This window comes from Pantherophis guttatus, chromosome 4 (assembly GCF_059756535.1).
Source record: "Pantherophis guttatus breed Tessera chromosome 4, ASM5975653v1, whole genome shotgun sequence".
In the NCBI taxonomy this organism is placed as follows: domain Eukaryota; kingdom Metazoa; phylum Chordata; class Lepidosauria; order Squamata; family Colubridae; genus Pantherophis; species Pantherophis guttatus.
The window spans coordinates 18,335,919-18,352,234 of NC_142066.1; the positions used below are offsets into that span (position 1 = coordinate 18,335,919).

At 36.7% G+C, this 16,316-nt stretch overlaps 1 protein-coding gene across 1 annotated transcript; it reads right to left on the reverse strand.

Moving 5' to 3' along the window:
* Nucleotides 1-1,647: 1,647 nt before the first annotated feature.
* LOC117673045 (vomeronasal type-2 receptor 26-like) lies at nucleotides 1,648-9,707 on the reverse strand. Its single transcript, XM_087893424.1, has 5 exons — nucleotides 9,672-9,707; nucleotides 6,445-7,314; nucleotides 5,595-5,822; nucleotides 4,375-4,501; nucleotides 1,648-3,468 (listed from the first exon to the last, which is right to left on the reverse strand). The coding sequence occupies exons 1-5, from the start codon at nucleotides 9,705-9,707 to the stop codon at nucleotides 2,567-2,569; spliced, it is 2,163 nt and encodes a 720-aa protein (XP_087749550.1). The 3' UTR covers nucleotides 1,648-2,566.
* Between the last annotated feature and the right edge of the window lie 6,609 nt (nucleotides 9,708-16,316).

Here is a 16,316-nt window from a genome sequence, read left to right on the forward strand (position 1 = left end):
CATTTTGTCCATTCCAATTGAGTTTAGCCAGTCCAGTACTCTCTTTCGTATATTATCCACAGTTTGTTCAGAAATTCCTCGTACGACCAGATTGGCTTTCCTTACTCCTTCCTCCAATAGGCATAATCTCTTATCTTGTTGACAATATTTATAAACAAGATCCCCAATTTTCCATCCATTTTTTTAGTATGTATTTGCAATTGATCAATGTCATCTTTTATCATAGCTGTCTCTGCTGCATATTTTGCAAAGTTATCATTAATTTCACCCATAAATTTTTTATATGTTTCTACATTTTGAGCTTTAATCTGTTCCAATTGTTTAGCTCTTTCTTTCTTTTCCTCCTCCATTCTTTTATTTAATCCTTCATCCATTATATTTAATCTTTCAGTAATTTTATTGAGAGCCAATACTATTTGTGCCATATCAGTTGCCATCTGGGCTGAAGATTTTATACTCATATAATCAGTAATCAATAGTCAATAATCAAATTTTATTTGCTTAGAGGGTCTAACAAGGGATCATGTGCTGCTTTCCAATTTTGTATAAAAAGTCTGAGATAGATTAAAATATTGGAAAAAGATAATCTGAGTCCATCTTTTCCTATAAGTGGTTAAAGAAGAGAAGTTTTCTTTTCTTCTTTTTTTTTTTTTTTTTAGAAAAATGAAGAATTTGGGCACTGATTCCATGCAGGACCTGATAAAGGTCCTTCAGTAGAATAACCAATAATCTCAGGCTAATATATGGGCTATTAATTGACTGAAAAGTGTCTAGATCAGTGTTAGTGAACCCGAGTGGTAAAATGGGAGCTCGCGCACATACGGGGGAGTGCCAGAAACTAGAGAAGCAGCTCCCAGGCACGCATGCGCAGGAGTGCTACAAACCAGAAGAGCTGAGCTTCTGGTTTCCAGCGTGCACATGCACCCTGGTCACCTGGTCTTCCGGTTTCTGTCATACATGTGCACGTAAAGATCAGCTGGCCGGTGCCTGTGTGTTCCCCGGAAACAAGAAGAGCAACGGGCGATGGCTGGTGTGCCCGGAGAGATGGCTCTGATTGCCACTTCCGGCATGCGTGCCATAGGTTCACCATCACAGGTCTAGATAATCAGTGTTTTTGTATGTGCTACAATGGTCTCAACAAGTTTTTCTCAAAAAAGAAAAGGTCAGAAATTGGCTAGTTTACATCTTTTTAGGGTAGAACAAATGATTTCTTCATGTATCAAAGTGCCTCATGGAAATTCTTAATGTCATTTATCTTGCTTAAACTTGCTTCTCGGTTGTTATTATTATAATAAACACATGCCGTTATTTACACAGGTGTTATTCTACATTAATAAAAGTTTGAATCCAATGGAAAATGTCAGTCAGATTTAATCTTAACTCATTTTCAGTAAATATCATGAAATAAGCCCATGAGAGTTCAATAGTGCTTTCATGAAGTTGGATTTTGATTTATCACATTTATATGGCCACATATACTACATCATGTGGATGCCACAAAAACAACTTTAAAAAACATTCAAGAAGTAAAAAAAAAATAATATTATGAAAGGCTACGAGAGGGCATCACATGAATAATGGAGACACCTGATCCAATTGCCTCTTTATTGTGACCTCCCAAGTCCGTTGATAAAGGATTCCACAAAATTGGCAAAGAACAGAACAGAATATTTTATTGGCCAAGTGTGATTGGAATTTGTCTCTGGTGCATAAGCTCTCAGTGTATACACAAATTACAAACATACAGTAAACATACAATGTACATACAAACATAAGCTCTCAGTGTACAGTGCATAAGCTTTCAGTGTATATACAAACAGCAAAGCAATAAATCATAATAATAAATCATAAGATACAATCATAAATCATAAGATGCAAAGAACAAAGTGATAAATCATAAATTACCAATAGGATAAGGTAATAGAAGGAAAGATGGGGTAAGATAAGAAAAATGGGAACACTCTCAACTGGGGGTGGGGAGATTCTACATGATAGGTCAGTGATGGCTAACCTATTCCAGACTGAGTGCCCAAAGCGTGTGCCTGAACCCAGAAAATGCAATGTGCCATGTATGTGCCCTGCCCCCGTGCGTGCTCTCCCTACATTTGCCCCACCCATGCACGTGCCACGCCCCCATGCGTACACACCCTGCATGCACCCCCATGCATGTGCACATTGCCCCCCGCATGTGCTCCACCCCTGCCCATGCGCGGCAAAGACCAAAAGACCAGATGGCTAGTGGGAAGCACGCAGGCATGCACAGTACAGCTAAACTGGGGCGACAGCTCGCATGCCATCAGAGAGGGAGCTGCATGGCACCTCTGGCATGTGTGCCATAGGTTCGCCATCACGGTGATAGGTGCTATGGCAGAAAAGACTTGTAATTCCTTAGCCAAACAGACCCACATATCTCTTCTGCTAGATCTGATAGGATGGGCAGATGTTAAACCTGGAAGAGGCAATTCTTCAAATATTCCAGCCCCATGTCCAGAAATTAATGGGTATAGGATTGTAAACCAATGATCAAATGAAGAATAAATGAAGCATCATGAAATTTTATATACTGTTATTGCTTTTTCTGTGTTAGATGCTCTTTTTTGTTCAGATTAGGTCTCAATAAAATTATGTAGCATTTGGGGAAAAAGATGCAACTTAGTAACCCAGCACTGGAGGTTATAATAGAGAAGATCTCTACAACAACCAAGTATTTCCCTTTTGTGCTCAGGTACGTGGGAATGAAGGACAGCCACACACTGCAGAAGGCCAACATGCTGAAGGTAATAAACTTGGCTTCATTGAAAGTGTCAGGCAATTTTCTTGCTAAGAAAGCCACTATGAAACTGACCATGGCAAGGAAACCCATAAAGCTCAAGACACAGTAGAACATGGAGACTGATCCTTCATTACATTCCAAGATGATTTCTTCTGTTATTGAATTCATGTCATCATCTGGGAATGGGGAGGAGGTTGTCAACCATGTAATACAAATCATGACTTGAATAAAAGAGCAACAAAATACGATGGACATGCCTAGTCTTTTCCCCACCCATTTGGTCATCTTTGAGCCTGGCTTGGTAGCCATGAAAGCTACAACTACAATGATGGTCTTAGCCAGAATGCAAGAGATGGCTACTGAGAAGATGATGCCAAATGCCATTTGACGAAGAACACATGTCACCTTGGAAGGTTGGCCAATAAATAGCAAGGTTGATAGGAAAGACAACATAAGAGCAACAAGGAGAATATAGGTAAGATTCCGGTTGTTAGCTTTAACTAGTGGAGTATCCGTGTGTTTAATAAAGATCCCCAGGACTGCACCTGTGATGAAAAAACAGAATAGAGCAAAACTGGCCAAAACACTTCCTCCAATTTCTTCATACATCAAGAAGGTTATAACTTTATTGATACACAAATCCTGATTCTTGTTTGGGTACTGATTTTCCGGACATTCAACACATTCATTCATATCTAGAAAAAATAATAATAATGAGGTCAAGATGTTAAATTCCTGAAATTCCATTGAAATCATCAAAAGAAATTGAAATGTTTGCCAGTTATATTTTGCCCATTTATATTTTCTCTGGAAGCTTTCAGATTCGGGTTTTCCCAGATTTGCCAATATGACATCTTTAACAAAATGGAACTTTGAGGGACTTCAAGCCTCGGAGTCTCCTTTCATTGGGGGTGTTATTTGGAACCCTGACATGTCCAACATTTTGTGACCAGCAATGGCCAATTGGTTATTCTCTGTAAATATGATACTTAGTATTTTAGTTCATATAAATTAAAACTATGTATGTAATTTTTTTTTCCTGAAGGAAAAAAAAATGAAACACTGGAATTGAAATGAAGAACAGAAAAAGTGAGTTTATCTATGAAAACTAAAATCATAAAAATAAAAAAGAGGATCACTTCATGATTATGGATGATATGAATTTTGGGATCTTAGTCAAGAAAATATATTTCTTTCCTCAATATAGATAGGTAGATAGATATATGATAGATAGGTGATAGATAAATAGATAGATAAATAGGTAGATAGATAGATAGATAGATAGATAGATAGATAGATAGATAGATAGACAGACAGACAGACAGACAGACAGACAGACAGACAGACAGACAGACAGACAGACAGGATGGTGATGGATAAACCATATGAATAGTGGTGGTTGTTCTTACTGTTTTCTTTTTATTCCTAAAACAACAAGTTTTTATTTATTTATTTATGTTTTTACCCTGTAGGACACCTATTGAGGCTAAACAATAGATGTACAACCATTCAAATACTTGATGTTTTGAATTGAAAAAGCAAGGATATCAATGCATTTTGTTTTTACAACATCTATTAGCTTTACAAATGAGATTTCTTACCTTCCTTGTCAGCCATTTTCCCATCTGGACATCGAAGGCAATCATAGCAGCAAAATGGCTTCCCTTCTATCTTTTTCTTACTGGAGCCTAAAGGGCACTTGTTATTGCACTGAGAAAGTGGCTGAGCCTGTAGGTAATGAAAAGAGAGACTCTAAACAATGACATTTCTCTAAACAACGGCAAAAAAAATGTTATGTATCTCTTCATTATATACATTATGTATATGATGTTTGAGAATTATAACATGTAGAGGTTGTGTCCCATTTGTTTAATGAAGGAATCACTCAGGGGTGGGCTTCAAAAATTTTAGCAACGGGTTCTCTGCCCAGTTGCTGGATGGGTGTGGCCATGGTGGGCATTGCCTAGTCAGCCTCCTGCACCATGGCTGGGGGGGCATTTTTGCCCTCCCCGGGCTCTGGAGTCTTTCAAGCCTCCAGGAGGGGGAAAACAGTCTCCACAGGCTCTGGAGGCCCTCTGGAGGCTGAAAACGGGCACATTTCTAGCCTTCCCGAACTTCTGGTAGGCCCATTTTTCATCGTTCCAGAACCTCCACGCGTGCCCTGCACTTACCTGAATCCAAAATGGGCTGTGTGGGGACTCCTGGGAGGGGTGGGGTGGGCAGGGCTAGCCAGGAGTGGGATTTGGGAGTTCTCTGAACTGCACAGAATCTTAGCTAGAGGTTTTCCCAAACCCTGGGAACCCCCAGCAGCCCACCCCTAGATTCACTGGATAGTAATGTTTCATCTATTTATTTATTATTTATTATTCGAATTTCTATACCGCCCTTCTCCTTTCGGACTCAGGGCGGAACAGTAATCTACTATTACTGTTCACTTACTCTATGTAATTCTTATTCTCGGGTGATAAGAATACAACTGTTACATAAATACACATTGCAGAATCTTTTTTTAAAACAACTTTTTAAAAATTTATTTCCAAAGTTAAAATACACATTGCAAAATCTATGTGAATATTTAGGCATATCTGGCATTTGTGCCTCTTGTGGGAATCAATATCATATTTTCTTCATACCAGATCTAAAGAAAACCTAAAATCATGTTTCTTTTCTCATGTATTCCCATACACTAGGACATATTCAACATGTAAGCAAGAGGAAACATGTCTTAATGCCAGCCACATCACATTGACAATATTTGAAAGAGAGGGGAAGAGAAATTGAATTGATAGTAAGATATAGTTGGAAGATAGTTAGACCATACCTGGTTAAATCTCTGTGGCCATACAATATTAGCCTTATCAATGGTAAGCATCTCTTCTTGGGAATCCATCAGGTCTATCCTTCCAACTTTGACTCTCTGGAAAGACTGGTTTGGAAAAGTGATCCAATTTATAATATCAAACCCCACTTCCAACTCTCCATACTGATTGAAAGAAATTTTTTCTCCTGCGCTATTGTTGAATGAGATTCTTCTCATAAAGTAGTTGAACTTAATTGCAAAGTAAAATAAATGGAGTACAGTAATTATTTATTTAGTATAAATAAAGCATAAAATAGCATAAATTTAGCATAAATAGCAGATGAGAATAAGACAGACAAGTAAATGTATACATGCAATTGGAACATTGATTACGTGCCATGGGTTTAATCTTTGTACCCCACTCAGAGTCACTCTTGTGAGATGCACAGCTCTACAAATAATTGAAATCAGTACATTGAATCATTATTGCAGTTTAGCAGCCACACTGATAGACTTAATCCACAAACCACCAGGAACGTTAGTAATCACGGTAAATGTAGTCATGTAAGGTTCCCTGAAGATTAATAGATTGCCAAATTGTGCACAGTTTTGGGTATAATTATATCAAAACACTGAAATAGACAACAGATGCTCCAGATAAATGGATGGATCAGACTATCAGCTAGTTTATTACATCTTTTCTGACAAAAAAGTTAAGACAAATGTGTTAGAAGACAAAGGAAGTACTGTGAGATAAGTGAACAGTTTGGAATTCAGATACTTCATATTCTTGGAGAAATCTAAGGTCTATTACAATACAAGCAGATACTGTGTGGTGAGCCCTCTGCTCTTTGTTTGATCAAGGCAGTACCTTCCAGAGTGGCTGTTCTAGAAGCTTCTGCTTGGCTTCCTGCTCTACTGTTCTGTGTTTAGAAAGAAATGACTGGAAGTCATGTAATGTATGTGCTACGACATAGACTGCATTGTAGACACTGTAGCTGTGGCCGGTCATGTCCATTTCAAAGACAGGTGAAGGAAGACTGTTAAGTTTTTCTTCTCCCGTGCAGATAGTCTTATCTTCTTCATCCATTATGGACTTGGAGAATGAACATTCAAATGCATTTTCCCAGAAAAGCCTAATAAAACTTCCTTCTTTTTCCAAGGCAGACTTATCTGAAGAACTCATCTGAAGAAATTTCTGGAATCTTACTACTTCCTTTGAGTGAATTGAAAAGGACAGGGCACCATGGAGAAAATTCATGTCCTCATTTCTCTGAAAGGGCAGTGAAGTAAAATCCATCAGTGTTGCTATAACCCACACTTTGATTCTATTCCATAGTGGCTTTCCTTCATGTTTGGATAAACTGGGAAACAATCTCAGAAGAATCATGTGTTCAATTTCACAAAACACCATCACTACATTTACTGTGCTTCCCATAACAACATTGTACATTTCTAACCCAGATTCCACAGCAGATAGAATATTATTGGAATAAGTTATTTCTGGGAATCTTTCACTGAAAGCAAAGCAGATGCCATTCTGAGAAAACATGGGAGTTATATCCTGTATAAATTTTTCACCATAATCATTATTTGAATATAACACCCCAATCCAAGCCCATCTGAAATAGAGCAAGACCTGGAGAATTCCTTTGTACTGATGGCCCACGTTTGGGAACATCTGTTGGTATATGGGGGCCTGTGTTTTTGCATTAATCTCTGGAGTTGAGCCATAGATGAGCTGAAGAAAACAAAGGGAAAGGAGGAAAAAATGGGATTGCATTTGGTGACATTTACTCATAACTGAATGGACCAAAACTAGAATTTAAGAACCAATGGCTTTGAAATTTCAAGTCCATGTTTCATATATGAATTAATGAAATGGTAAAAGAAATCTCAACATTGCTTTCAGGTTTATAGTTCAGTAGCTGTAAAAGGGTGAAAGACTTGGAATTCAGCAACAGAGTGGTCAACGCCTGGAATGCTCTATCCGACTCCGTTGTTACATCCTTAAACCCCCACAGCTTCAATCTTAAACTGTCTACTGTGGACCTCACCCCATTCCTAAGAGGTCCGTAAAGGGAGCGTGCATAAGCACCCCAGCGTGCCTATCATCCCTGTCCTACTGTCCCCATTTGTTTTCATTTCCTTCATTCATGTCCATGTTCATGTTCATACCTGCTATCTTGTACATGTTTGACAAACTAATAAATAAATAAATTAAATAAATAAATTGCATTATATTTTGGGGAAAATTAGCTTCAGAAATGCACCAGCAATAAATCCATTACATTGCATGCATATTATATTTGATGGAGGTGATGTATCTCACAATATAGAATAATCCTGCAATATCTCTGAAAACATAGTATCCTGCAATATCTCTGAGAACATAGTATCTTCTGAGGAGGCAGATTATGCTGGATATGTTGTCAAGCTCAAAATCCTTATCTTTCAAATCTGGGACTCTTTTGCCTATTTTTCAATCCATTCTTCATTTATTCCAGACATTGTTTTTGTGTGCGTGAGATTACAAATGAACTGATCCTAAACTAATGTTTTAGTTCTTTCTGGGTCTAAATTCTACGTTATGAAAATATTTTATGTTTTTATTACTTTTTCAAAGAAATGTTGTCCATCTACTTGAAGTATAAGTTTTGATATATTTTATCTGTCAGTCCTGGAAGCCATCTTTTCTGTTGGAGCTTCAGGGCTGCAACATTTAGTGCCTGGAAACATGGGAGGGGGGGATTGCAAGGAGTTGGTGGAGGATTAGCCATAACAACATCCTTTTCTATGGGAGTCAAGGACACTCAGCCTGCACCTGGATGGGAGTGATGGGGGATTGTCTCCAGTTGGGATGTTGAAATGATTGAACCATGTGTTGGAGTTGTGGGTGCAGGGGATGGATCTTTGGGTGATTGTCTCTAATTGGGAAGTTGAAATGATTGGACCATGTGACGGACTTGTGGGTGCAGGGGATGGATCTTTGACTTTATTTTGGGTGGGGAAAACCTGGAACTCTCAGATTTGGGTTTTTTCAAATGTGCCAATATGATACCTCTAATAAAATGAAACTTTGAGGAATTGCTAGCCTCGGAATCTTCTTTCGTTAAGGTTGTTATTTGGAACCTGAACATTATAGTTATATTTTGCTCTGGTTATACTATCCCATAGCTTTTTCTCTTCAGCTGGATAATAAAACTTCAAAACTAGCAATAATAACATTGATAATGATGAGAAGGGGAGTGGAGGAGGGGGAGGGGGAGGGGGAAGGGGAGGAAGAAGAGGAGGAGGAGGAGGAGGAGGAGGAAGAGGAGGAGGAGGAGGAAAAGGAAAAATTCTTTGTTGAAAGATATGGATTGTAAAGTTCCATATTACATGGGTTAGTAAGTACATATATTTTTTCAGGGTTGAAATGCTCCCGGTTCGGACTGGATTGCCTGATCCGGTAGCAATTACGGTGGGTGGTTCGGAGAACCAGTAGCAAAAATCCCTGTTCCCCGCCCCCCATGCCCAGCTGAGCCGTCATCAGAGGCTTTTTAAAATTATTTTTAAAAGCATTTTTTCTACAACCTCTTCGGCCTCTGATGATCCCAGCTGAGTTGCCTGATTGTCAGAGGCTTTTGAAAGCATTTTTTTACAACCTCTTCAGCCGAAGAGGTTGTAGAAAAAATGGTTTTAAAAGTTAAAAAAAAAAAGTTGGCCATGCCCACTCAGTCACATTACCCCCCCAAGCCACGCCCACAGAACCGGTAGTAACAAATTTTACATTTCACCACTGTATTTTTCAGCTTCCCATTCTAAGTGTTTGAGAATGATTAATTTAAAACCTATCTAGACTCTTTCCCTCAAGGAGAACTGTAACCTGGGTCTCCTCATTTCTACTTCAACATTTTTGCCATTGCATTACAATGACTCACTGTCTATTTATTTGTCTGTAAGACATGTATGGATCATGTATAAACATATACACATTACTTGTTCTGGTCATAAGATAATTAATTCCTGTACCATTAAAAACACACACATTAAAAAGGGATTCCATGTATGAATGCAACTCTTATAAAATGCTTATGTTCCATGAAAGTATGGTACCTGTGGTGTTTTGTAGAGAGACAGGATGGTTGCCATATGGGCCTGAACTGCAGGTGTCGGTCCTCCAATGACAGCTATCGGTCTGTTCTGCCGGTCACAGCTGTAGTTGGGAGTAAATCTGTTCTGAGCAGAAAATACTTCTAACGAGGCACGATAAATCCAAATTGTGGTAAAATAACTATTGTAGATATGGAAGCCCAGGGTATGATTAGGTAATATATGAGGATCTTCATTGATTTCCTTGACTGCAAATTGCAAAGCCAGGAACTGCTGAAAGAGAGGTGTCATGACCCTAAAAGAAGAATAAGTAAATACATGGATAATTCCATATTTAGAATATTTTAATTCAGCAAACTCCAAATGATTTTTATGAAAATGCATGACCATCAGCAATTATTTTCAAATTCAATCCAACTTCTCTTATATCTTTTTACACAATATTTGAAAAGTTTGATTAAGAGAATGGTTTCTTTTACTACCTAAGGAATTATTGTTTCGGCAGGGTTTACTCAGAAAAATAAGTGAAAAGAAACTGTTAAAAGATCAAGAAACACAGGAAACAGAAAGAATATCAGAAGAGACATTAGAGAAGGAGGAGGAGGAGGAGGAGGAGAAGGAGGAGGAGGAGAAGGAGAAGGAGAAGGAGAAGGAGAAGGAGAAGGGGAAGGGGAAGGGGAAGGGGAAGAAGTAATAGTAGTCAAACCCAAGAAACATAAACATCTGAGGAAGGAACTTAACAAAAAGTTCCAGTGAGCTGTTTGATGAGACGAGCAATATTACAATGATATCTGTAAAGGCATCCATGACAGAAAGGGAATAGAAGACTTTGTAAAGATTTTCAAATGCAAAAGGAGATTCCAACCTCAAATGCCTATGCTAAATAGCACAAATGGACAGATAGTAAATACCGGTAGATTCAAGGACGATAAAAATAAAAAGATGGAAATAAGAAATTCTCTGTTGTAGAGATGACAGACTTCAAGATCCCTTAGAAGAAATTCATCACTTCCAAAACCTCTAGTAATAGGAGATAAATTTATATCAGTACTCTGGTCATTACAAACTGAAGATGGTACAAATTGAATTTATTGGGTATCTATGCAAATATGGCAAGCAACATAAGAAGGATCTATAAGGTTAAAACCAAACAATGCCAGGACACCCAAAGAATAACACAATCGGCAACAGATTGGAGATTTAAGAAAGGAGGCTTAAGAGAGTGTATAAACAATATATTTATTTTCATTTGCCAGCAAAATAATCCCTAGGATTATTCAATGCTGACTGGCATCCAACGTATAAAGGCAGATGCCAGATATTCAAGATGCTTTTGGAAAAGGCGGAGGAAATAACGATTGCTGATGCATCATAGATAAAGAAGAAACCCAACCCTCCACCAAAAAATGTCAGTATGTGATTCATTGATTATCCAAAGACATTTAATTGTGTTCACCATTTGAAGGTATGGAATATGTTTAGGCAACTAGGCATCCCCCAAAAAAGTTATTGTCATGCCAAAACTGAATATATAAGGAATCCCTAGTCTGGACAAGACATACATGTCCTGTATAAAATTAGAGGCTTGTATTACTTATGAAGAATACTGAAATAAACTTACAGAATTTCATCAAAAAGATTACTAGAGGGTGGTTCATTGAATTCCACCATGTTATAAAATATGTAGATCTTAGACAGAATGCCTACAATGTTGAGGTCTCCTGGTTTGTATTCCTTGTGAAGAAAAGGCAAAGGGTCACTGATGCTGCATTTAGAATTGGGAATCTTACATCCAACCTGACCCCAAATCATCAGACACATGGCTTCCAGCACCGTCACTCTGAACGTAGCAGTTCCTTTTTGAGATTCATCTCTCACAATCTTGGCCAGCATGCTACTAGTTGTTAGTGGCAAATAGTCAGATTCAGAAACATGATTGTAAATAGTTCAGAAACCTGATGATAAATAAATAAGAGCCGCAGTGGCATAGTGGTTAGAGTGCAGTACTGCAGGCTACTTCTGCTGCCTGGTGGCTGCCTGCAATTTGGCAGTTCAAATCTCACCAGGCTCAAGGTTGACTTAGCCTTCCATCCTTCCAAGGTGGATAAAATGAGGACCCATATTGTTGGGGCCGATATGCTGACTCTGTAAACCTCTTAGAGAGGGCTGTAAAGCACTGTGAAGCAGTATGTAAGTCTAAGTGCTATTGCTATCTCCAAGTTGAAATAGTGAAGGGAATGCTACTTTGTTCTTTCTCAGATACTTTTGCTTCATTGTGTGGCATTTCTGAGACAGTGATTCCTGTACAGACGTTCAGTGATTAGAGAAGGAATAGGTAGCTCAGGATTACAGATGAAATGAATTGCGAATGATGAAATCTCATGGTTTAATTCAATAGAAATATTGTTTATGTTTTTTTTTCCAGTGGAGCAACAAGGAATAAAAGAGAAATGCCAGGCATCATGGTGGTTAGAAGAATTCTAGTGGGATTAGAATAGGCAGTTGAAATACGTGTTGGTAATTGTAGTGGTGAAAAGCCCATTTCAGAAATGTAGGTCCTAGGGAACCATAAGAAGATAATATATCATTCACATCTTCTCAGCCCTGGTTTTCTTCATCATAATAACAATTGTATAAGGAAGGTGCAATTACTAAGAACAATTCATGGACATTATTCCATTAGAATGTTAGAAAAAACAGCAAAAAAAAAAAAAGTCTTATTAAGTCCCGAGTTTCACAATCTGCACATTAGAGAAAGATTAAGAGAAAATAAATCCCACCCTATCTCCATGTATTTGTGTTTATGTATTTGCATGTATGTTTGTGTCTGTGTGTCTGTGTGAATCTGTGTGCATATTTAGAGAAACCTGGAGACGCTTCAACTTACATAATAAACAAAACCAGTTCACTAAAGCCCATTTGTCAAAATAGATTAATTTGATACAATATTTTTTGCAACATACAAGACTTTTCTTCCCAGGAAAAAATGATTTTCCTACACGATATTCTGGTTCTGGAAATGATTTTTGGTTTGTTTGTTTGTTTGTTTGTTTGATTGATTCTTCTTATGCATGTTTGTGTTTCTTGAATTGTTTAATTATTAAAGAAGTTGGTTCCCATTACACATATTAAAAGATAATCCTCAAATCATGACTATAATTGGGACCAGAATAGCAATCTCTAAGCATTAAGTGAACAAGTTGCTAAGCTCCTAGATAGCAATCACATGACTTCCAGGTTGTAAAGCATTCCTTTTAAAGAATAGAATAGAATAGAATAGAATAGAATAGAATAGAATAGAATAGAATAGAATAGAATAGAATAGAATAGCATTTATTTATTTATTATTTATTATCGGATTTATATGCCGCCCTTTCTCCACAAGGACTCAGGGCGGCTCACAGCAATAAACAACAACAAGTCCAATTAAAATTCAACAATAAAACTAAATTACCCATTAAAACCCCATTTAGTCCAGGATAGGACAGAATAGGATGGGGTGGGGGGGGGTGGCGCAGCGCGGCGCGATGTGGCGCGGCACGGCATAGCATGGAACAGAACAGAACAGAACAGAACAGAACAGAACAGAATAGAATAGAATAGAATAGAATTCTTTATTGGCCAAGTGTGATTGGACACATAAGGAATTTGTCTCTGGTGCATAAGCTCTCAGTGTACATACAAACAAAGTGATAGGTCATGTATCATAGATCATAGTTACAATCATAAATCATAATATACAACAAGTGATAAATCATATATACCAATAAGAGAAGGTAGTAGGAAAGATGAGAAGATGAGAAAGATGAGAAGATGAGAAGGATAATATCAATACAGCCTACAACATGGATAAATATATTTAAGTCTAAGACACTGCTGCAGGAATTAGGTATTTAGCAGAGTTATGGTATGGGGGAAACATATTTGTGTTTAATTGTTTTGGCATGCAATGCCCTACAGTGGCATCTAGAGGGGAGAAGTTGAAACATTTTATGTCCAGAATGTAAGAGGTTTGCAGATACTGTCTCAGCCCTACTTCTGGTTTGTGCAACGTACAGATCATTGTAACTTAAAACAATTGTTAAATGATTGGTTGTAAGTTGAAGACTACCTGTAGTTGAAATCCTACAATGATTCCAGAGCTTCTTTCTACTTGAAGATGCTGTCTGTGTTTCATCTCTAAATTAGGGCCTTGCCCATTAACACGTTTATTTCATCAGCTATAAGCTCCACTATCCATGCCTTGTTCACTGAAGTCCAGCATCTCAATGTGAATCAATCTATCTATCTATCTATCTATCTATCTATCTATCTATCTATCTATCTATCTATCTATCTATCTATCTGAAAAACTTAAAATGGAAGGATGTGGGAACTGTAGCTGTGGACTGAAAATTATGGTGTATGCCTGTAGCCCAATGTGCTTAGCACAGGATGTGAAGAATAGCTGATCAGAAACAGCCCTTGTTAAACATTTTCAATGGAAAAGCTGGAGAGAGGGTGTTTGTACTGTCAAAAGAAGAATTTAGCTTAATTATTTTATTTTATAATACATTCTTTGTGTGACGTTACACATATGTTGTATTTGTCTGATGTTTTTACATGTGAAGCTTCTGAGTTGTTATTAAATTTCTAGAGAATTAGGCCCCTAAGCGGAGACAGTAACTGCTAAGTTCTAAAAATCATTGCTGTTTTAAATATATTAGTAGAATGAGGTACAGTACAAACAGATTCCAACCACAAAACAATCAATTAAAGAAATCTCTTAAATAGTAGCAGAAAACCCAGGTAAAATTGAATACTAATGTTTGATTCAGAAAGATTGTCAAAGAAATGAAACATTGGCTCCTCTCCTGGACTTGTCCTCGACTTACGATGACAATTGAGCACAAACTTTCTGTTGCTAAGTGAGATATTTATTAAGTGAATTTTGCCCCAATTTATGACTTTTCCTGCCACAGTTTTTAAGTGAATCATGGTAGTGTTCAATTAGTAACATGGTTGTTAAGTGAATCTGGTTTTCCCCATTGACTTTGCTTGCCCGGAGGTTACATAAAGTAATCACATGACCCCGGGACACTGCAACTGTCAAAAATATAAGTCAGTTGCCAAGGGTCTGAATTTTTTTTAAATTTTTTTAAAAAACATAAACATAAAACACATTTTTTCAAAACAAAGCTTTGAACTCATTATTTTACTCAGTTATTTCCCTCAATTTTATCTATTTAACTATGCCATTATCCCCAAAAACCTGTTACTTAAATCTTAAATCCTAATCAATTATAATTCCATTTTTCTCTTTCATTTGCTTAGATGGATATATTTTAACAATATAAATCATCACAATTATAAACATTCATAAGGTAATTAATTTCAACATAATCATTTTATTTTTACTAATGAACTCAACATTTATAGTCTTTATTCCTGTTATTAAACCTAATTTATTCATTTCATTTTAACTATTAATCTCAACATACTCCTCTTTATTTGGCTATCCCACCTCATTTTATTTTGCTATAAAACCCAACATCTTTATCTTCATCTATGTTGTTAAACCAATCATTTTTATTTCCTGGCTGTTAAACACAGCATAACCATTTTATTTTTGGCTGTTAATCACAGCATACTCATTTTTGTTTTTTGATCATTACACAGCATATCCATTTTTATTTTGGCTGTTACACAGCATATCCATTTTTATTTTGGCTGTTACACAGCATAACCATTTTTGTTTGGCTGTTGAGACACAGTATGCTCATTTTGTTTTTTGGCCGTTACACAGCGTATCCTTTTATGTTTTGGCTGTTACACAGCATATCCATTTTCTTTGGCTGTTAAACACAGCATAGTCATTTTTGTTTTCTGGCTGTTACACAGCATATCTATTTTTATTTTTTGGCTGTTAAACACAGCATAATCATAGTTGGTTTAACTATCCCTACTTAATCCTTTCTTTGTTGTTTCCATCCATCTATACATTGCTTATTTTCAGTTAATCATATTTATCCTTATCCTTTTTCATAACAATTTAATATTGAGACATCATTCTTGCTTAAAGTATACCTTTAAATGTATTTATAAATTCCTTTTAACATTTTAAATTAACCATATTTATCTTTATCCTTTTTCATACCAATTTAAAATTAAAACATAATTCTCGCTTCAAACATACCTTTAAATATGTTTATAAATTCCTTTTAACATTTTTAATTTCTGTAAAAACCTCCTTTTTATTACTACAATCCACCTGTACATTGTTTTATTTTTAATCACATTGTTTCAATCTTCTTTTTTCTTTTTCCAGTTGTGTTTATCTTATTTCTTCATCTCCTCACCTGCAAACATATATTTCCTTCCATTTTCAAAGTTTTCAATTTTGTCCTCCATAAGTCTTATTATATCTTTTTGTTATTTTTATTCCGGATATAATATATCAAATCTTTTCTTGGGCCTGCCCTTATTGCTTCTATCCCTGAGCTAATATTTTAAGTTATTATTGTTTCAACTATAGGAGTTCCATTATAATTTCTTTTTCTTTTTACAAAAGTCAAGCTGCCTGCAGACAGGGAAAAAAAAACTGTCCTCTGTAAGATCTCATGACTTTTATCTGTAGGACTCAAAATTTCCCATAGCAGAAAAGAGTTA

Excerpts from the sequence above, each read along its gene's own strand:
- LOC117673045 (XM_087893424.1), bottom strand. The coding sequence starts at position 9,707 with ATGGCAACCATCCTGTCTCTCTACAAAACACCACAG. Across the intron at positions 5,823-6,444 it reads TAGAACAGCCACTCTGGAAG|TTCAACTACTTTATGAGAAG; the intron begins GTACTGCCTTGA and ends TTTGCAATTAAG. Across the intron at positions 4,502-5,594 it reads GGCCACAGAGATTTAACCAG|GCTCAGCCACTTTCTCAGTG; the intron begins GTATGGTCTAAC and ends CATTACCTACAG.